Genomic DNA, 23,976 nt, shown 5'->3' on the forward strand with positions numbered 1-23,976 from the left:
ATTTAGCAACTGGTAGAAGAAAACCATCTGTTGCTTTAGTGACTGCTCTGTGCCAGCTCAAGTGTCAAACAAGAGCTGAAATGCTTCTTAGCGACTTGTTCCTCTAGCAAAAATTAATTCCAACAAGTGATAGAATTACTTCAAACCAGCGTTTTGATATCTCAATTGCCTGGTGGTATTCAATCCTTATAAAGCAGCTGTTTTATCAAATGGGTATGTATGTTGGGAGTATCCCAAGATATCCCAGATCTGTCATCATGCCTAACAGGTGTTGGGGAACAAAATAAAACAAACGCGTGCTAACTTAAATCTGTATTCTATTTAGTCTTCTCGTCCTTCAGCAGCTGGTAGACGAAGGAGAAGTCCTTCTGCCCGTAGCCGCGCGACTGCACGATGCGGTACAGCTGCGTGGCCACCGCTCCTAGCGGGATGGGTGACCGGATGCCGAGCGCCATGCCGCTGGCCAGCTCCAAGTCCTGGGAAGGAATATTTTGTTGCAAATAAGCACCTAGTTACATACTACAAAACCTGGACTTCTACTGTGGTAACTATTTGTAAAAATACAAATTTTATAATGTTTTAACAATCACACTAAATACTTTGTCACAAACTAAGCATTAGATATCCTTATACATGTACAGTAGGCGATAGTTCCAACTAAAGCCTGGTCCGTGAGCACGTAGAATCCCGTCCAATGACCCCAAGCTGCCCACCCTTGTCGCTCGCACGTAATTATGTTGCTGTCGCGCTCGCACAGTCACTGCGGGCGCGCGTCGCACAGTCGCGACAGCAATATAATTACGCGCGAGCGATAAGGATGGGTAGCTTGGAGTCATTGGACGGGATTCTACGTGCTCACGGACCAGGCTTTACCCATTTAGGTTTGTTCTTTCCCTCTCATCCAATGGTATTTCTTTGCGATAGAACGAGACGACATAACTGGAAATGAGTAGCTAGAACTATTATGGCCCACTGTGTTTGTGTATTTCCAACACAATAAGGTTTTAAAAAAACCTCTCTAGCCCGAAGAAAATCCTTTTGATGTTGATCTTGATTGAAAAATGGCGTTAGACTAGTTGCTGAAACACTTTTTGAGTTGAAAAGGGTTGGTTTTCACGTACTGTATCTAATGTTTTTGACATACGAATAACTTGCCAAAGACTTATATTACCAAGTTTGCTGAAAGAGCATTTGATACCTGTTTCTTCTACTTTAAGCAAATAGATCTCACCTTAACCATAAGTTCGTTTTTGAAACCACCGTCGTAGTTCCTGCTAGAGGGCGCTGTAGGCACCAGTCCAGGGACAGGGCAGTACACCTCGGTGGACCACGAGCGCGCTGACGAGTTGTTCAGAACATCCAGTAATACTTGCGGGTCCAGGCCCATCCTGGAAAGAAAACCACAGGTCAGCATCGTTCTTTCATTCGTTTACCACTGGTCAGCATCGTTCGTTCATTCGTTTCAGCTAAATAATGTCCCCTGCTGGGCAAAGCCCTCACAAGGACAACGACAGGTCCTGCACTGCTGCACCACCGCGCTTTTTGACCTTCACTAAATCGTTGGTCCACCTAGTGCGAAGCGTGCCTATTATAAGTACAATACTGGCTTAGCTTAGGTTGAGGCCCATCCTGGAAAGAGGTTTCGTGACACCCAAAGTTGCCAAAAAGTCTTTGTTACAATTGGAATAAGGTTGTGTTGTCGCTGATTGAACTCAGCATACACAGAGTACCATAAATGTAGGTCGAAGCCCTTTCTAGAAAGAGAAACCTGCTGTCATAGTCATCAGGTAATTTAGTCTCCACTACAGAAGAACCCTCTCTAATTACAAAAGACAAAAAGGAGGATTTGGTCTATACTCCGCACTCTGGCCAGGGTTCTTCTGACCACAACACAGATTAATTGTTTTCAGAAATAGTGGTAGGGCAAGCTATAAGTATTTAGGACATTTATGTGTCCTGAAAAGGGCTGACATCTATTAAAACTTTTGAATGAAAATGACAAGTACTCCATGAAAAGGAATCAGATTAATGCTAGACGTAGATTTTAATGAGTCTTAATCCTATGTTGATGGCTCGTGTCTCCTGGGGTATAACCACTAACTAGGATTAACTAACTAGAATTCGAACTAAAGTACTATGAACTGGTATCAGGAGTCAAAGAAAAAATATGTATTTTGGTTGATATTTATACCTACATATCAACCAAAATACATATTTTTTCTTTGACTCCTGATACCAGTTAAGTACCTACCTACTTATTATTAAAAAAAGTTTCATCAAACAAAACTTGAGTTTACCGCTGATTTATCGTTAAGATTTGGTCAGAACTGGATACAGTGGCAAATTGCGCCAGTCGTCGTTTCTATTTATAGAAAGATTATTATTTCTTTTGTTTTCTATAGGAAAGTCTCGCAAAAAGAACACACTAATAAGTTGGGCACGAATTTTTATATCGCAACCATAATTTGGACCTTATTTCTCACTGTCTGTTCCAAAATTAACTTATTATTATTCAGTCTGCAATCTTCTTTGGCGTTGATTGGTTAAGCTCGTAAATTGTCTGCGAATTTACTAACTTGTTTGTATAAAACATCTTTATTTTTGATTCAATTTAATTTGAGATTTCATTATCTTTGAAAAGAGATTTTCGTTTCGAGTGGTAAGCCAATCCTAAAGTTCCAGACAAATAACTAATTCAAATTTGAAAACAATACGTAAACAAATATCAAACATAAATTAGTCCCCTCAAAACTTAGATAAGATTAAAATGTCTAGACGCCTATTATTTGGGACCACAGACCAAGCAGCTTTCATAGACACCCTTTTTTTTCAGAAGATTCAGACAGGAATAACCTTTTTATGAATCCGATTGAGTTTTGTTTGTGTTGAATTTTATCAAATCTTATGTACAAACATTCTGAAGTATATTTTCGTAGACTATACGAGAATTCCTCATTTTAATTTTTCCTAACATCAAATTGGGAAGCATCTGTTTAATCATCATCATCATCATTTCAGCCATAGGACGTCCACTTAAGAACATAGGCCTCCCCTAATGATTGTCATAATGGCTGGTTAGTAGCGGCCTGCCCGCATACAGCGCCTTCCAGCTGCCTTTATGAGGTCGTCGGTCCACCTAATCCTACGCTGCGCTTTCCGATACGTAGCCTCCACTCCAGAACCTGGCTGCCCCATGGGCATTCATAATAATCTTGTTGATATTATTATTTCGCTTTACTTCACTAGTCTTAAACATTATCTGGTTCAGGCTTTGAAAAAGCGCTTTCACGCTTTTAAAAAAATCAAAGATTTGGCGTCTGTGGACTAAGAAGTCTGTATTAAGCCTTACTCAGTCGGCCGCAGCCCGCAATTCGCCCGAGTATTTCAAAGAGATTGCGAACTTATCCTGAAATATTTCTCAAAAGAATTGAACCTTCATTTACATAATTGTATGTAAATATTGGGATTGTGAAAATCCATTATTAGATAAAAATCAGTGCGGTGATTAGATTACCCTTATTTAGATTCTATGAGGTCAGATTTACATAATATCAGACCCTATCTATAGGGCTTTGTTCTGACATATATTTATTTATTTATCTCCTGATAATGGACTCCGGCATATGTTTCTTAAGTATTAAGTATTTATTGAGTAGATTTCTTTGCCCTAAATCTTTAAATTGATTTTGAAACATGAAAGCTAGGACTTCTAAAGGACATTTTAAGTCGTTGGTCTGATTAATCCATTTCAAACATCTTTAACGGTTAGTCTGATCCTGTAGAAGCCTAACTTTACTGACAGTTTCAATAGATTTATGTATGTGAATGTCTCAATTAACTTTATCATTTCTATCATTCATATCTTTTTCATTTTTCATTTTCATTTTCATTTAATTTTTTTCATTTTTCATTTTTCATTAACTTTATCACTCATCATCATCATCATCTCAGCCACATGACGTCCACTGCTGAACATAGGCCTCCCCCAATGCTGTCCATGTTGCCCGGTTGGTAGCGGCCTGCGTCCAGCACCTTTATCACTGTTTTACGAAAATAATATGGGCTATAGAATAAGCAGATGAGCTCCAGTAAAAGCTAGAAGACAAAAGAAGATAACTTATCAGCAAGACCTAAAACTCAAACAAAAGACTAAAGAGTACCTAGGTACTCACTTGATGCCCATGTTCATGCATTCAGCTGTGGCCATGCCGGTGATGCCCATCAGCATGTTGTTGGCCAGCTTGGCCACTTGGCCGGCGCCGACTTCTCCGCAGTGAAATTACTTGGCACCCAAGACCTTGTGGAGTGAAGATAACAAAGAGTACTCACTTGAGGCACATAGCTCGTAGAGCTGATGGTCGCTGGGGCAGGAAAGTTTTTGAGTGGCGACCACGAGCCGGAAGACGTAGCGTGGGCGGACCTCCCACTAGGTGGACCGACGATCTGGTGAAGGTCGTGGGAGGTCCCTGAATGCGAGCGGCGCAGGACCGGTCTTTGTGGAAATCCTTGGGGTAGGCCTTTGTCCAGTAGTGGACGTCTTTCGGCTGAAACGAACGAACGAACTCACTTAATGCCCATGTTCATACACTCGGCTGTGGCCATGCCAGTGATGCCCATCAGCATGTTATTGGCTAGCTTGGCCACTTGGCCGGCGCCGACCTCCCCGCAGTGAAATTACTTGGCGCCCAAAACCTTGTGGAGTGAAGATAACAAAGAGTACTCACTTGATGCCCATGTTCATGCACTCGGCTGTGGCCATGCCGGTGATGCCCATCAGCATGTTGTTGGCCAGCTTGGCCACTTGGCCGGCACCGACCTCGCCGCAGTGGAACTGCTTGGCGCCCATGGCTTTGAGAAGGGGGAGCGACCGGTCAAAGTCCTCTTTGCGGCCTCCAGCCATGAAGGCTAAGGTGGCGTTCTGAGCTCCCATCACACCTGGAACGGTTGAAAAAATTTTTGAACCGTTTTTTGTACCTAACGAATTACTACAATACACATAATTATGCCCGTATTCACAAACATTACTATGAGGTCTCACAGTGCGCGTGGACGCACATGGTGACACACGAACCAATCACAGAGCTATTAAACACTGTGCGTTCGATTTGCTGATTAACTTAAGCAAGCATCGTTTGTGAATATGGGTGATAATCATGTATGTATAAGTTTTCTAAGCTAGGTTTTCGAATAGGTTTTCTGAGTTAGGTTTTAGAAGAGTTAAGTTTTCGGTTAATAGGTTAGGTTATATTTAGCAGTTAGGAGATTTTCGAAAGGTTAGGGATTTGAAAGGTAGGTTTCCAAGTAGTTAAGGTTGTCAGAACCTTAGATTATGATATTTTTGCGATTGTTTCGAAGCATGCTGATAGGTACTTCTAACTCTGAGTGTTTGATAAAATAGTTTTGAGTTTACGTAGCTATTTCTATCACCAGGATGAAAAATAACTCTATCTAAGTAAGTAAGCTCTACTTTAACCTTTAAAAAATCCAACATCATTTCATAATCATTAAATTGTGTCAAAAAGACGATAATTAAAAAGTAATTTCAATAACTATTGCTGCACATTACTTAAAACGTTGATCGATTAAAACAATCCGTTCATGATCAATTGACCTTACTTGCATAAACTTGACTTCTCTGATAAACAACAACATGCCTATTTATTATCAGGGTACATAATTTATGTATCTTTTACATCATCTGTGCAACGGAAATGTAATATCTATTACATCATATGGTTGTGCACATGGTAACTGTTTCTGTTTTTGTAGAACCCGGTCGAGTTAAGGTGCCAGATGCGTGGAAGCCGTGACGTCACAACGACGCTCTGGTACGGACAGGGCGAACGCAGGTAGGTGTGCGGGTAAGTGGAAGGGAGAGTCGCATTCCAGAGAAATGCGCAGTTAGCTTGATCGGGCTGTAGTCAACTTTAACTAAGACAGTAGCGCATAAAGCTAACATTTTCGTCGTACAATTGTTCTACTACGTAAATAGGCCGCAGTATTTAGCTTGCTGTAAACTGTAATGTAGCAGTACTACCTAACATTATACGTCTATGTTCATATAATAATTTGTTTGTTCGTCTCTACACCAACATTTGCTTCCAACTGATAGCAATGATAAGGCTTGTTTTGATGCTGTTTATCTCCTAATCTGTTACTAAGCTAGATAGATGGCTTGATAAGATTATTATGTTATATTTACTTGTTGTTTGTCATGCTGTACGTCAAAAAAAGACCCCACTGTAGTGTTATGTAAGGAAAGTAGGTAGTTTTGCCAAACATCAGTACAGGTTTACACACAATCATAAGCACCTCTTTTTGATACTTGGTTATCAAGATTTGACTCTATCAATATACATACATATCGAAGCCTAGGATGTGCGTCTAGATAAACTTTTATCGATAATTTTATTGATATATACATTTGTCGTCTAAAGTCATCAATAAGATTTTATAATTTGAGCCCAATCCTAGCCCGGTTGAGTTCATTTCCCAGGAGGGTCACGAACAAAAAAAAACTTTGTTCCCGGTTCGGTAAGAACGTTGAAATAACATGCTTCAGAAACACGTTAGCCGCCATTTTCGAATAATATCAGACGAGTTATGGCCGATCATAGAGTCTGACACCAAGATTGTTTATTCAAATGTCACCTTGACTAAGGATGTGAATAAAACTTGTTCTGCATAAAAAATACATATTTAGTTGATGATTCGTGGCAATGGGCAGGGCACATAGTACGCAGAACTGATGGCCGATGGGGCAGCAAGGTTCTGGAGTGGAGGCCGCGTACCGGAAAACGCAACTTGGGACGTCCACCCACAAGGTGGACCGACAACATCATAAAGGTAGAAGGAAGCCACTGGACGCAGGCCGCTACCAACCTGGCAGCATGGAAAGCATTGGGGGAGGCCTATGTTCATCAGTGGACGTCCTGTGGCTGAGATGATGATGTTGATGATGATGAGTTGATGATTACATACCTCCTGATACAGGCGCATCGATGAAGCCCTGTCCCTTCTCGAGGGCGACGGGGAACACTTGCTTGGGGACGTTCGGGTCTACTGTGCTGGAGTCGATCAGGAGAGACCCTTTCTTTGCCTGGAAATAATAATCACTATGTTTATACCAGTATCTATTTATACTCGTAGGACGTTTAAGATGGAATGGAAGGATGGGTGACCAATTAAATACACTCCAAACATATTTTATGTAGAGGCATAATATAAACATTACCGGGCTACAGAAGGCTTATTTAAAGTTGGCTTCATTAACTCTACCGAAGGCATTACGTGAGATGTCCACCCACAAGGTGGACCGACGACCTGATAAAGGTAGCAGGAAGGCGCTGGATGCAGGCCGCTACCAACCGTGCGATGTGGAAGTCATTGGGGGAGGCTTATGTTCAGCAGTGGACGTCCTATGGCTGAAATGATGATAAATAAATAATAAATAAATATCCTTGGACATTTTACACTGCGCCTCTAGTCCCAAACTAAGCAAAGCTTGTACTATGGGTACTAGACGACGTGATAAACATACTTATATACTTTTTTTTGTAAATACATACATATTATACATAGAAAACAGCCAGACCCGTCACAGAAATTAAAATTCATCATTTCAATTTCTGCCCGGCTGGGAATCGAACCCAGGACTCACATATCGAAGTCTTAATCAGACTTTGAAAAACTTGAAGCAGGGCTTGTTAACGATACCAAATTTAACTTTATTAATCGTTAAATAACGGTATTTTCATAAAGGTAAAATTTTAACGGTAACACAGGTAACGGTAGTGTGGTATCGAATCCAGTTTAATAACGTTAACAAATTAACGTTAAAAGTATCGATACTTTTTTCGTTACTAAAGCGTTGTTGCCAGCGCGCGCCGGGCGCTGCGGCGCGCCACGCGAGCCAGCCGGCGGAATGGCAACATCGTCAGTCAATAACAAACAAATGGTTTTGGTTTCGCAAACGCCTGCGCGTGCATTGAAATTTTTCATAAATTATTTTAAGTTTTCAAAATAGGTCCTTAAATAAGGAAGTTTTTGAGGCATGTATTCGAAACTTTATGTCTATACCTACTTTTAATAAATCTGTAGAGAGGTCAATTCTGTACATGAAATATATGTTACGGTAAATGTGATAAATGTGAAAATTATGAATAATCGCCGGTTATTATGAATAATTACCTCATGATTTGGTAAATGTGATTAATATGAGATCATTTATGTGTGTATAAACTAAATAGGCGGCTTAGGGGTGGCCCAAGGGCCACCCCCGCCGCACCTTAACCTATTTTTCACTTTAAATCAAAACAATGTGTTATAGGCAATGATATTATTAGAGTTCTTTTGTTTTTATATAATATCATTGGTTATAGGCATTATGGCAAAGTAATGTTATGCAAAAAACATTCCAAACTCATTTTGCCAAATTATATTAATATATGATATTAAAACGTTCAATGTGAGGCTGTACATGAGCGCTGTACACGAGCCGGTGTTCTCTTTTATGGTATTTGTTAGTATTAAGGTTACATTATGAAATAATCACTGATAAATGTTATTAATTTATCACTTTTACCAAGCATGTCGGTAATTATTCATAATAACCGGCGATTATTCATAATTTTCAATTTATCACATTAACCGTAACATATACATATTTTCAAAATAACTATCAGGGGGTGATTAGTGATCGATACTGATGCCAAAAATGCAATCAGTAAAATGTTTGCCTGTCTGTCTGTCGGTCTGTCTGTCCGTCTGTAGGTATATTCCTTATAGAAACAAAAACTACTCGACGGATAGGTACTTCTGGGCAGGTGATAATATACCGGGAACAAGAATTAGTATGAAAAATCTAAACTGCTTAAGTTTGACGCTTGAAATTTGGCATGTAGGTACCTTAGTTACAACAGGATATTGCAAAATTCCCACGGGAAAGGGAGTTAGCGGCAAAAACATTTGTATGAAAAATCTAAACCGCATAAGTTAGACGCTTGGAATTTGGTGTGTAGGTACCTTAGTAAACTTAAAGCTTAGTTACAACATGCAATTCCCGAAATTCCCACGGGAACGGGAATTCGCGGGAAAATCCTTTTGTATGAAAATTCTAAACCGCTTAAGTTAGATGCTTGAAAGGCATGTAAGTACCTTAATAAACTTAAAGCTCAGTTACAACATGGAATTGCCGAAATTCACAAGGGACCGGGAATTATCGGGAAAATCCTTTTGTGTGAAAAATCTAAACCGCTTAAGTTAGACGCTTGACATTTGGCATGCAGGTACCTTAGTAAAAGACAATGCCGGAAATTGGCGTCTTTTTTTTCGCGCGGCCATCGACCAAACTATGTTTTTTGGTTACAAAATAGTGTAATAAACCAAACTTACTATGACATGTATACCTACCTCTATACTCAGTCTGAACTGAGTTACGAGCATTAGAAGTTGATGATTTTACACACTAGATTTGCTTTCTGCGCACAAGTTTTGTAAGAAAAAACAATGCCGGAAATTGGCGTCTTTTTTATTGCGCTGATTCTGCTTCACACTGATGGCTGGAGCCTATAATGGATGGTATTGTTTGTTTACACATACAATGTCACTATTTTATTGCAATTTCTTACAAAACTTGAGCGAAGAAAGCAAATATAGTATGTAAAATTATCAACTTCTAATGCTCGTAACTCAGTTCAGACTTAGAGGTATACAATCATAGTAAGTTTGAAAAAAACTCTTAATAAACTTTTGTATGAAAAAATCTAAACCGCGTTAGATAGCTAAAGGGGGTTAAACGGGAGCCACGCGTACGAAGTCGCGGGCGGCCGCTAGTTACTAATAATAGGCCAGTAGAGTTAAACACAAAAATGAATCAAATCTGAAATAATTCCTACAAAAGATATTATTACGTTTTTAATGGCTTCATTTGTTGCCCATAAAGACTCTCCTAGGTTTTAGACTTCGACGGGGTTGTGTTTGTGCTTAAGTGATGGGGGCCCCCGAAAGGGGCGTTTTTTCGGTTTTCCACTTATACCGAGTGAAGCACTTACCCTATCGAAAAGTGGTCTTCATGAAGGTTGAAGGGCACTTAATCCTGCATTGAATATGACCACATTCATATGTTTTGGACAAATCGTTCTCGTGCTTATCTTAGACAAAGTAGTCCAGTCATTTAAGCTTAAATTAGGTAAGAATCTCGGAATTCGAGATACCCAGCTGTAAGTCTGTAAATACTTGTATATTGGCACCCTAAAAGTTGTCTCAAAACCTACATAATTATGGTAGGGTGTAAGTAGGGTTTCTGCTCGAGCTTTCTCGAACTCGAGAAAACTCGAGAAATTTGGCTTCATTCGAGACGAGAAAAAAATTACCGGAGCTCGAGAATTCTCGAGTTTCGAATTTGAACCTATAATATCCTTGAAAGCCTATTTTCTTAGACAAAAGTAAGTGTTTAATTATTTAGTAGGTTATCGTTGCTTTAAGACTGGTCTAGTCTTTTATTTTTTACCCGACTGCGTGACGCAAAGGAGTGGTAATGTGTTTAACAGCCTATGTATGTATGTTTTTTGAAGCACTATAGAGACCAAACTCCTGGGTCGATTTTTATGATTCGCACGTCAATCGATTCCTCTTAGTCCGGCAAGTGTCACTAAAGACATGACGTTAGTAAAAATTCAATATGGCGACTACTAGACGCCATATTGTAAAACTTAACAAACTATGGCATGTGGGGTATCGTTAGATTTGTTGTAACTGTGAGAGTGACACTGGGTATATCAAAATTGGAAAATATTAAAATGGCCGCTAGGCGGTATTAAAAAAATATCTGAAAACCTATCGAGTGGGGTATCAAAATAAAGAGTTTTTAAATAGCTTGCAAAATGTATGTTCTTTAACTAAAAGATTAAAATAAAAATATTATTGAAAAAAAACCCAACTGGGTAAAAATGATCTGAAATGATAGAAACAAGACAAAGTGTTCACAAATGCAGTCGGAGGCATCAAACACTTATCATCATCATCATCAACAGCCCTTTACAGTCCAATGCTGGACTATGGAGCCTCCTTCGCGGGAAGAGCAGGGGTTGGTGACAAATGTTTCTATTCTGCCGTCACCACACCGCTTATCACCAACAAAAAAAAATAGTAATTGATACCTCCGACTTCATTTGTGAACACTTTGTCTTGTTTCTATCTTTTCAGATCATTTTTACGTAGTTGGGTTTTTGTTTTTTTGTATATTAGATTTTAAAAAACCTGTGTTTTTATCAAATTTCTACCGATTTCAACAATTTTAATTAAAAGACTCGAGACCCGAGAAAACTCGAGAGTTTGGCCTCGAGAATTCCCGAAACTCGAGAAAAAAAATAGGTCGAGAAATCAGAAACCCTAGGTGTAAGCAACTATTAAATTTTAAGGTCAAAGGTCACAAAAATCGCTTTTTTGCGCTTTTTTTGGAAATATCTCATTTCCTATGGGTTTTTTGCTATTTGTATTTATAATCAATATTGTAGAATACTAAATTTTCTACAAATTTTGTTCAAAAAATTTTTTTATACGGTGAACCGTTTTCGAGATAGAGGGCGGCCGCTAGTACTTATAATAAATCTGTAGAGGTCAATTCTATACATGAAATATATTTTCAAAATAACTATCAGGGGGTGATTAGTGATCGATACTGATGCCAAAAATGCAATCAGTAAAATGTTTGTCTGTCTGTCTGTCCGTCTGTATGTTCCTTATAGAAACAAAAACTACTCGACGGATTTTAACGAAACTTGGTACAATTATTCTTCATACACCTGGGCAGGTTATAGTATACTTAGGAATTCCCACGGGAACAGGAATTAGCGAGAAAATCCTTTTGTATGAAAAATCTAAACGCTTAACGGAAGTTAGACGCTTGAAATTTGGCATGTAGGTACCTTAGTAAACTTAAAGCTTATTTACAACAAGGAATTCCCGAAATTCCCACGGGAATTAGCGCTTAAGTTGACCTGAAGTGATGCAGTGACCGCGCGCTCTCCGCCCTCTATCTCGAAAACGGTTCACCGTATAAAAAAATTTTTGAAGCAAAATTTGTAGAGAATTTAGTATTCTACAATATTGATAATAAATACAAATAGCAAAAAACCCATAGGAAATGAGATATTTCTAAAAAACGCGCAAAATACCGATTTTTGTGACCGTTGACCTTGAAATTGAATAGTTGCTTACACCCTACCATATGTAGGTTTTGAGACAACTTTTAGGGTGTCAATATACACGTATTTACAGACTTACAGCTGGGTACCTATCTCGAATTCCGAGGTGAACTTACTATAATGACTGGACTAAAGTAGAAAATGTACGTATAATTAATAACCCTCTCTACGTCCAATAGCTCGTTACCAGCAAGCTCCCAAGCTTTATAAAGGGCCACCTTAACCAACGCATCCCTGTCAAGCCTCGCAAATTGGATTCGCCTATCCTTGTTCGTCCCAGCCGATCCTTAATTACGGTTGCTGCAACTCTTATTTGCACTCTCCTGAATGACTCTGTGTTATCTACTATGGCTGCCCTTCTTCACCCTCCTGTACTACTACCTAGTATATAGTATATTATGCCTGGTCAAAGGTTCGACGCCACAAAATAGAAGAAGATATCTCGGAAATCAGCCCATACAAGATTGGATGGCTCTCAAACAGCTAAAGAACAACAAGGCACCGGGTGATGACGGAATAACCTCGAAGCTTTTTGAATGCGGCGGGTGATAAACCGATACTGAAAGTCCTTCAGAGACTATAACTCCGTCTTAATTCAGGGAATAATGCCAGAGGCATGGAACAAAAGTTTGGTGGTGTTTTTCTTCAAGAAAGGGGTAAAAGCCTTATTATTAAGGAATTACAGACCCATCTGGGATCTGAGTCAAATAGTTCTGTGCGTAGGTCCGATGACTTATAGCCTCTCGAAGAAGCCGGCCATCGAAAAATTTACAATATGTATACCGCATCTATACACTACGGCAGGTTATACAGAAGACCGAAGAGTCTAACTTGCCAATATGCCTGGCGTTCAGGCTATAAGGTCTTTAAGCCTGGCTGAGCACGAGAGCGATTCCTCTGCAGCGAGCTGTGACTGTGAGGCAGGGAGATGTAATAATACATCGAATTGAACTCGACTGGGCAGCTTTCGGGAAACTATGTCATAATAATATATTTTCGACCAAAACACCTCAGTGCATAAAGACGAAAGTTTACAATCAGTGTGTGTTACTAGTAGTGATGACATACGGTTCGGAAACGTGGCGTCTCACTGTAGGCCTTATAATAAGCTCAAAGGAGAGTGCTATGCTCAGTGTTTCTTTTCGAGATCGAACCAGAAATGAGGAGATTCGTAAACGAACTAAAGTCACCTGACATAGTATACAGGGTGTTAGGTAAATTTGTATAATTGAGCTGACACTAGCCCATGTTAACATGGGCATAAATGGTATGGTGAAGTGAGAAAATTGATATCTTCATTTTAATTATTTTAATTTTCATACAAATCGGATAAAATGATGACATCAAATTTCTGACTTCACCATATCATTTATATGCCCACGTTAACATGGGCTAGTGTCGGCTCATATACCCATTTACCCCTTTCTGTATAGCGGTCGAATTAGCAAGCTAAAGTGGCAATGGGCAGCGCACATAGTACGCAGACAGACGACCGATGGGGCAAGGTTCTGAAGTGGATGCCACATACGTGTACATGTTTGTCGAGAGGCGCTAATCATTTCCGGAACTAGAACCGGAATTCCGGAGTTGAGTGCCCAATATCGGAAATCAGTTCTGGAATTGAAAACTATCCGATATTGCAAACTCTAGTTGTTACCACAGATGGAACACCGAAACGAGCCATCCATTCCCTAGTAAGAGTTTCAGCAACTTCCTCGGTCGTTATGTTGCTGATGGACCAGGCCTACGGCAGTAAAACAGTACTGGAACCCTTTGCTAAGTGGAAGACGCCCAATAATATCAACGTGGATATGCCGGAAGGAAGATCAATGTCACCAACAGGTGTGCGGGTATGTCTGCTAACCTTGCTATGTTGACACTTGAGGCAAGAACGAGCCCGATTTCGACAGTCCTTCTTCATACCAGGCCACACGTAACGTTCAGCCATTAGATGTGTAGATGCCCTTAAACCAGGATGACTTAAACCATGAAGCTTCAAAAAACGCGCCTTATAGGGGCGAAAATTCAGGTGACAAATAAGGCCTAGGCTTCCCAATTGAAGCATCGCATAATCGGAACTAACTTTTGATTACTGTGCCAAAGAAAGGTATCACTGGAATTGGAAAGGTATCACTTTGCTCTCGATACCGTCAAAGGTTTTCTGCAAGATTATCTTGGAGAGGTTATCGGGGGCCGTTCAACCTCTTTTGCGTAGGGAACAGGCGGCTTCCGCCCGAATCGCTCGTGCACCGATCGACAAGATCAATACTTTGCATATCATTTTGGAGCAGGCATCACAATGGCAAAGGGAAGTCTATCAAACTTTGAAGACTTTGAAAAAGCCTTTGATACGCTGAAGTAGGCAAGTATATTATGGTCGTGACTCGCTGACATTTGGTGTCCCGCCGAAAATCATCGACCTACTGAAGGCCATCTATAGGAAATATTCTTTTACGGTGACTCACGACGGCCTCATCTCCGAAGACATCGAGGTGCATACGGGCGTCCGGCAAGGCTGCCTGCTTTCGCCCCTTCTCAAAAAAGCGACTGCCTCAGGACTGGAATGACTGGATCCGTTTTACCCCTTTCATTTCTATCTTACGCGGTTTAGATTTTTTCATATAAATGTTTTTTTCCCGCTAACTCCCGTTTCCGTGGGAATTTTGCAATATCCTGTCGTAAATAAGCGTTAAGTATACTAAGATACCTGCATGCCAAGCGTCTAACTTAAGCAGTTTATATTTTTCATACAAAAGGATTTTCCCGCTAATTCCAGTTTCCGTGGGAATTTTGCAATATCCTGTTGTATCTAAGCTTGAAGTTTACTAAGATACTTGCATGCCAAATTTCAAGCGTCTAACTTAAGCGGTTTAGATTTTTTCATACAATTTTTTTCTCGCTAACTCCAGTTCCCGTGGGAATTTTGCAATATCCTGTTGCAACTAAGCTTTAAGTTTACTAAGATACCTGCATGCCAAATTTCAAGAGTCTATCTTAAGCGGTTTAGATTTTTTCATACAAAATAAATGTTTTTCCCGCTAACTCCCGTTCCCGTGGGAATTTTGCAATATCCTGTTGTAAGTAAGCTTTAACTTTTCTAAGATACCTGCATGACCAAGCGTCTAACATAAGCGGTTTAGATTTTTCATACAAAGGATTTTGCCGGTAATTCCCATTCCCGTGGGAATCCCTTAGTATACTATAACCTGCCCAGGAGTATGAAGAATAATTGTACCAAGTTCGTTAAAATCCGTAGAGTAGTTTTTGTTTCTATAAGTAACATACAGACGGACAGACAGACAGACAAAAATTTTACTGATTGCATTTTTGGCATCAGTATCGATCACTTATCACCCCCTGATAGTTATTTTGAAAATATATTTCATGTACAGAATTGACCTCTCTAAAGATTTATTTATAAGTAAACTAGCGGCCGCCCGCGACTTCGTACGCGTGGATTCCGTTTTACCCCATTCATCTATCACGCGGTTTAGATTTATTCATACAAAATGATTATCCCGCTAATTCCCGTTCCCGTGGGAATTTTGTAATATCCTGTTGTAACTAAGCTTTAACCTTTAACTATGGACGTCGGGTCTCAGAGGCCCACCCCCCTTTTCAATTTCTCGGTTTCAATACCTTCCCGCCACGTGCTGCTCTCGACCATCTCAGTAGCTTCAGTTTTAACTGTGTTAGGACCGAGGAGGCATAAAATCGCGTCTTCCGGCACTTATTACGTGAGTAATAACCATCCAAAATTTTATCGGGGTCTGGGAGACCCGATGACTATAATTTCCATACAAACATACTTGTATGGATGTGACTTGTTAACTATATTTTTTTATAGTATTATATCATTATAATATGTTGTAAATTGTTTTAGTTTAAGAATACATAATGGTAGAAAGTATCTGAGTACATCAGCTATATTATTAGCCCAACTATCTAAGTAACATTCCAGAAGTAAGGTTTTACTTGTAGACAATCCTTCTTTTGAGTTTAGATGTCTTAGAAGGTACCATTGCTGCAGATTCCGATTCTGAATGGTGCATATTTTGCCTATCAAAGCTCTCAAAGAAAGATGACACATGTCTGTAGAGATAATTTGTCTTTAGTGTTCTAGGCCACTGTTTATATTTTTTGTAAGTTTAACCCTTGTCAAAATTTTTATTTTATGTCTTTCAGAAATTCTGTTTATGTTTTTATGTTACACGGTTATTAATAAGCAAGGAAAAAAATATTAGTTTGATTTATTATTAATCTACTATAATTAAGGAGCCTATATGTGATGCTAAGTCAATTAACACTGAAAAATGACTATGTTTTTTAAATTTGCCAAAAAATAATTAAATAATGATTAAAAATTGATTACATTTACTACTAGATCCTTTATTAACAGTTATTTGATATATATCAACTCTTTGATAAATTCAAATTGGTTCAGATATGAAATTATGAAGAATTTTAGATAGGGGTCTGTGAGACCCGACGTCCATGGGAGTGTGATTATTTTTTCACGACTATAGTTAAAGGTTAAGTTCACTAAGACACCTACATGCCAAATTTCAAGCGTCTTACTTAAGCGGTTTAGTATTTTCATACAAAATAATTTTCCCGCTATTTCCCGTTCCCGTGGGAATTGTTAAGTATCGTATACCTGCCCAGGAGTACAAAGAATAATTGTACCAAATTTCGTTAAAATCCGTCGACTAGTTTTTGTTTCTATAAGGAACATACAGACAGACAGATAGACAAAAATTTTACTGATTGCATTTTTGGCATCAGTATAGATCATTAATCACCGCCTGATAGTTATTTTGAAAATATATTTCATGTACAGAATTGACCTCTCTACTGATTTATCATAAGTATAGATAATTATAGATAATGCGTTTTTAGGGTTCCGTAGCCAAATGGCAAAATACGGAACCCTTATAGATTCGTCATGTCTGTCTGTCTGTCCGTCCGTCCGTCCGTCTGTCCGTCCGTATGTCCGTCCGTATGTCACAGCCATTTTTTCCGAAACTATAAGAGCTATACTGTTGAAACTTGGTAAGTAGATGTATTCTGTGAACCGCATTAAGATTTTGATGCAAAAATAAAAAAATATTGGGGGCTCCCCATACTTAGAACTGAAACTCAAAAATATTTTTTTCATCAAACTCATACGTGTGGGGTAGGTATCTATGTATAGGTCTTCAAAAATGATATCGAGGTTTCTAAAATACATTTTTTCTAAAACAAATAGTTTGCGTGACAGACGCTTCCAAAGTGGAAAAAAGTTGGTCCCCCCCCCCCCTCTAACTTCTAAAGTAAGAAAATGAAAAATCTAAAAAAACATATGATGTACCTACATTACTATAAAAACTACCAACGAAAAGTGTTTTGTTCGAGATCTAGTAAGTAGTTTTTTTTAATACCTCGTAAATCGTAAACCGCTTATTACCGCGTTATCTTTCTTACAAACAACTTAAATTAAAAAATAATAATTTAAATTTCATAAATCAATGGTACGGAACCCTTTGTGCGTGAGTCCGACACGCACTTGGCCGGTTTTTTCTTTAATAATGCGCGCAATGTGCTTGCTAAAAAAAACTTCACCATCTAGGAACTAGGTACATAATATTCCAATTATTAATTGATGACACTAATAACTAATAGCATGAATCTATAATGTAAACACTGACTCAAATATCTGAAAGAAAGAGATAGAATAAAAATATAACGTTACTTAACGATACTTCTAGTATGTAATTTGGTATCGTTACCAATACCAGACCATGGTAACATTATCACTTACCGGTAAAATTATCGATAACGGTATGTCAGCTTAACGGTAAAAGCCATGCAAAGTATCGTTACCGGGTATAACGTTACCTTTGCTATTAACGTTATCGTCTTTTGGCAAAGGTAACGATACCTGAATTTTAACGGTATTCAAAGCCCTGACTTGAAGTCAGGTAGTCTTTCTTCCAAATACTCATAATTTAACCTTCAAATCTTGAGTAATTTAATTTCAGTAACAAATTATAATCTTTTTACCATTGTTCTAAATGGTACGCAAATATCGCCGTCATTTACTCATTTACATAAGCATTTACATATTCGGTGTTTGCCCAAGTGTCAAGTTCAAGTGTGTATTGTAGGCTAAGGTCGTCTACACATTGCGACTTATAGTTGCGTTTCAGTCGCGATTGTTGTGGCAATACAGTCATGAGTACCGTTTTTCCATTGACAAGTTCAAATAACAATTAAATCAATCATTCGTTCATCGATAACTACAGCCCGATTTTCATGGAAAAATATTTAAATCTCTCTCTGTTACCAGTATCTTATGTCTGTGTTAATCTTTATAAGAAAAAAATTTAGACAAGCTCGTGTTAGGTAGGTTTTCATTGAATATTACCCGTATTCATTCACAAACGATGCTTGCTTAAGTGAAGCAGCAAATCAAACGCACAGCGTTGAATAGAGCTCTGTGATTGGTACATGTGTCACACTGTGTCCACACGCACTGTGAGACCTCATAGTAATGTTTGTGAATGCGAGCGTGTTTATCTTACACTTATTTAAAATGCTTGTCATCTTAAGAAATAGCGCTTTTTGTCGTTGCAAAGTCGTTGGTGTGTAACCGACCCTTAGGCAGCACTTATGCTGTAGGTACCCATAACAACCAGTAGGAGACAAGATATGTCATACTTATATTAGATACACGTTTTCGACACTTATGTTAAACTAGCGGCCGCCCGCGACTTCGTACGCGTGTATCCCGTTTTACCCCCTTAGGGGTGGAGTTTCGTAAAATGGGGGTTTTCGCGAATGAAAAATCCATACGTAGACGCGAGGTCCAAATGCTGCATGATTGGTTATTTTTGACATGACATTGACAGATATGTCAAAATCCACCAATCACGCAGCAGTCAGACCCCACATCCACGTCCCGCCATCTAGCGGATCTTTCATTCGCGAAAACCCTCATTCGTTCTTAGTGAGCCTACCTAGCCTACCTACGTTCTAAAAGGAACCCCCATGCGAAATTTGAGACTCCTAGCACTTGTAGTTTGGCCAAATCTGGCATGGCTGTCCTGTTGCTAAAATGATGATGATGATGATGATGATAAATACTCACGTGAGCAACCACGCCATCTTTGCCCAGGTAAGCGTCGAGCACGACTTTGTTGCTGGGCAGGATGGAGACCACGACGTCGGCGCCATCTACCGCCTTGGCGATGGAGTCGGCGCCGCTCACGCCGGTCTTGGCCGCCGCCGACAACGCCTCTTTTGACGGGTCGTAGCCGCGTACTGTGAAGCCCTGGAGAAAATAAAACAATTTTTAATCGATACTAAATCTATTGAGTTACAGAAAATTATAATTTTAATTATTTGCTTCATTTACAAACTTGAGTCCTTGAGTATTATAACTTTTCCACAATGTAAGGCTATCAGTCTGTACTGATACGACGATATTCTGTAATACAGATTATAATACGCACCAATTTGGCGCGCAAAGATTTTATTTTTTAATATTTTTAAATGTGATGAAAATCATTTACTTGAATCCTTTGCACGAAAAAATTAGGCTGTATGAATTTATGACCTTAGCCACAGAATACAAACCTCAGCCTGTGGTATCGGATTTAAAAAAAAGATCTAGCGAATATTCAGCGGCGTAGGTAGTTCTAAATTTGAAAAACGTCATTGCGCTTGTTGGATAAATTATGAACTGTCAGTTTAGTGTGTGTTTTGTTTTCTACTTGATTAAAATAATAAGTTTTATTATGTTCGTGTGTGAAAACAAAATTGTGCTCCAGTAAAAGAACTTTCTTCATGCATGTGAGAATTTTAACATGACACGTTTATGCCGAAGAAATACCGAAGCTGGTTTAAAGTAAGCAGACAGATGGCGCCACTGCCAGAGTAAACATAAGCTCCGTGAACTTTTATAATTTAAAAATGTTTAAAGTTATCATTTTGACAAAAAAATGTGAAAAACGTGTGAAACATTGGCCAAATATTCAGTGACAGTGTTTGTAACGAAAACTATAAAAGTGTTATTTGTGTTTGGGACGAAAATACTGTATGTGAAACAAAAACATCAAGTGTGCAAAATAGTGCAAAAACAATGACAAAAACACTATTTGACTACTCAACAAAGTTAAATTTAAATCAATAAACTATAATAATCAAGAAAAACTGAATAAGTGTAAACAGTGAAGGTGTATCGAAAATTAACTCCAATTTGAACTACGTGCCAGTAAACGATTATTGGTAAAGAACAACGGACTGATAATTTCACAGTATCATATAACGGACTTGATGGCGTATCTGTTTGCGGCGCCGTGCTAAGTTCGGAGTCGGGAGATCGAATCCACACCGTGTGCAAATTTTTGTAAATTATTTCAAGACAATTTATTTCTTCATTGAACTTGACATGAACATTTAAGATCCAAGTTTGTAAGAAACAAACCAGTTGTTTAATGAAAAAACATTACTGGCTAGTAACACTACTCGACGCTAGAGGGCGCGTTCTACGGATATTGAACTTGAATTAGTATAAAATAAAAATAACACAGGATGGCAGATACGTGCGAAAAGTGCAAAAAAGATATTCTTCGACGAGATTTTTTGGTGTGTGCTTCTTGCCATAGTCGTTACCACTTGGACTGTACTAGTATTAGCGAGAAACTTTTTTATCTTATGACAACAGAGAGTAAAAAAAGGTTTAAATGTGATACATGCTGCGGAAATGTTGAGAGGAGCCCAAAACAATCACCATCACATGACAATGTAACCTTCCGCATTCAGCATAGGACAAACTTACCTCCTGAAAGTTCATTTGACAGCTCGCTGACTGATGATGACACTTTTAACTCAACTTGTACGTCAGCCACCAACTTAAAATCAGCAAGAAGCTGTCCTGATTTAAGTAACCCTAATTATGAGAAGATGCAAGAAATGGAGAGAACTATTCTTGAACTGAAAGAAAAATTGGAAATAACTGAAAACGAGGTTATCAACTTAATAGAGGAGAATACATGTCTGAAAAAAGAAATTGATGGCTGCCATATGCAAGTTAAACAACTAAAAGAACTATGCAAAGCCACGACGCCATTAAAAGCCAGTAATAGTAAAAGAAACAGGAAAAGCCTAAATAACAATAATGGTTCTCCAGTTACAAGAAATATGAAGACTTCCTCTCCACCGTCCACTACACCAACCCGAAGAGAGACATCCAGAGGGCTACATAGTGCAGCAGCTACCCCTACCCCAAACAAAGTAACGCAACGTGATGTGTGTAGTGGATTACAAAATACAAAGCCGAAAATAAACCGATCGAACAAAATATGTATACTAAGCGCTAATAATACCAATAAAATACACTCAATTGCAAGGGACCAGTTGGAAAACTTTGAAGTGTGCCATTATATCAGACCCCGATGCGGAATAAAACTACTACTCAACGGAATTAATGAAAAACTGAAAACCTTCACTATGGATGACTTTTGTCTTATAATGATTGGAAAGGATGATTTTAAGCGAACACATAATAACATCGACCTCGTATTCTACATAAGAGAAACACTTAAGGAAATTTCTCACACTAACATAATTATATGTCTCCCAACTTTTGAATACCATCCTTACGCAAACATGCTAAACTGGAGGATTGAAAACTTCAACAATTTGCTTCATCTAGATAACCTCATGCATGAATATGCCTACATATTGGACTCCAACTTAAACCTTAACTATGACCATAGCATGTTTTATCACCGATCAGGCCAAGTAAACAACTATGGAATGTCAACAATATTTACGGATTTGAATCAACTGATAAACGACATATTATGCCATAATAAAAAGGATATTGACAAGGTCTCAGAAAAAATGTTTTTTCGAGACGAAACAAATACATGATTTTGTAATTATGCATCAGAACATCGCATCGGTACTCAAAAAAAGAGACTTAATAGAAATGGCATTACAAGAGTTACAACAAAAAAAGAATTTGAACGTGCAAGCAATATGCCTGAGTGAAACCTTCTTGAAAAAAGGTCATGAAAGCAATATACAATTCAGGGACTTCAAATTAGCAGCTACCTATTGTCGAACCAACAAGAAGAGAGGGGGCACGTGCATCCTAATAAAGAAAAATATAACAGACTTTAAAGAACTACAAATAACAAAGGATCTAGCATCCCAGTCATCATTTGAATGCTGTGGTATCGAAATAATTAACTTAAAACTTATTATAATATGCATATATAGGGTACCTAATTTTGGAAATGTTAACGTATTCTATGATAAGCTCACAATGTTACTACACAGCATCGTTAAGAAAAATAGTAATAAGAAAATTGTTATTTGTGGTGATTGGAATATAGATATGTTAAAAGCTAACAAATACTCAGAAGAATTAAGTTCAATTCTAAAAAACCACAACATGTACCTTAATATTAATTTAGCCACTAGAAGACTAGCATGCCTAGATCTAATAGCATGTAATATAAAAAATGCAGAGGGAAATATCCATTATTTGGCATTGTCAGATCATGAAACTGCACAGACTCTTTCATTTAAAACCAAATGCAAAGCAGCAAACGATATTCCATATTGGTACGAGGATCATAGAGATTATTCAAAACATAATATTTTTAAATTTAGGGAATGCATAAAAGCTTTGACATTTTCAGATGTTTATATGAAGGATAATTTAGACGAGGCCTTCAAAGAGTTTCACGATTTATTTTTACTATTCTATGATCTTTGTTTTCCATTCATACGGAAAAAATACTCTAATAGAAAAGTCGGGCTTCCGTGGATAACAAAAGGTATTAGAAAATCTTGTCATAAAAAAAGGAATCTATATCTAGCATACATAAACTCGTCCAATAACAGATACGATAACAGAATTAGATATAAAAATTACAATAGATTATTACGATCATGTTTAAACAAAGCTCAAAAATTGGTTAATAGCCATTACATTAATAAAAGCGTCAATAAATGTAGAGCAGCATGGCAGGTGATAAAAGATAATACCAACAACAATCTTCCTAGAGAAAACTTAGAAAAAATTAAGAAAGACAATAAAATCTTTACGAATCCAAATGACTTATGCCAAGTCTTTAATGAATATTTTATTGAACTGACTAATAAACCACCGTTGAATAACAGCACGAATGGTTCATCTAACTTACATAATAGTAAACGCGGTCACAACAGCTTTTACGTTACACCCACCGATACACACGAAATTATTAGAATTATAGGATCGCTTAAAAACAGTAAGTCATTTGGATACGATGGTATACGGACCGATATATTGAAAGGAGTGGCACAACTTATTAGTAGCCCACTTAGTTACCTAATCAACATGTCTTTTGAACAAGGTTTATTCCCAAAGCAACTTAAACGCAGTATTATAAATCCAATTTTCAAAAAAGGCGATAGATCTGATTTAAACAACTATCGACCAATAACACTCATACCGGTTATTTCGAAGGTTTTTGAGAAGGCGATGTTTGAAAGGCTGTATAATTATATAACCAGAGAAAAAATCTTAAAAAACGAACAATTCGGATTTCGAAAAGGTTTCTCAACAACACTTGCCTGCTTTAATTTGATGAAATATGTCACCGAGAGTATCAACGACGGGGTTCCCTTAGTGGCAATTTTCCTAGACTTGAGTAAAGCGTTTGACTTTGTAAACCACACAAAACTATTAAATAAATTGCACAGTTATGGAATTCGTGGTATTGCAAATGAC

General features: G+C 38.2%; 1 protein-coding gene across 1 annotated transcript in view; it reads right to left on the reverse strand.

Moving 5' to 3' along the window:
• Positions 1 to 297: 297 nt before the first annotated feature.
• Positions 298 to 23,976, reverse strand: part of LOC135074710 (3-hydroxyisobutyrate dehydrogenase, mitochondrial) — a 39,289-nt gene continuing 15,610 nt past the window's right edge. Inside the window, exons 2-6 of the mRNA XM_063969077.1 lie at positions 19,336 to 19,518; positions 6,982 to 7,099; positions 4,725 to 4,935; positions 1,232 to 1,388; positions 298 to 476 (exon numbers count right to left, since the gene is read on the reverse strand). Of these exons, the coding sequence (XP_063825147.1) occupies positions 318 to 476; positions 1,232 to 1,388; positions 4,725 to 4,935; positions 6,982 to 7,099; positions 19,336 to 19,518 (828 nt within the window). The 3' untranslated portion in view covers positions 298 to 317. The remainder of the gene's footprint in view (positions 477 to 1,231; positions 1,389 to 4,724; positions 4,936 to 6,981; positions 7,100 to 19,335; positions 19,519 to 23,976) is intronic.

The sequence above is a fragment of the Ostrinia nubilalis genome, chromosome 9, assembly GCF_963855985.1.
Source record: "Ostrinia nubilalis chromosome 9, ilOstNubi1.1, whole genome shotgun sequence".
NCBI classification, from domain to species: Eukaryota; Metazoa; Arthropoda; class Insecta; order Lepidoptera; family Crambidae; genus Ostrinia; species Ostrinia nubilalis.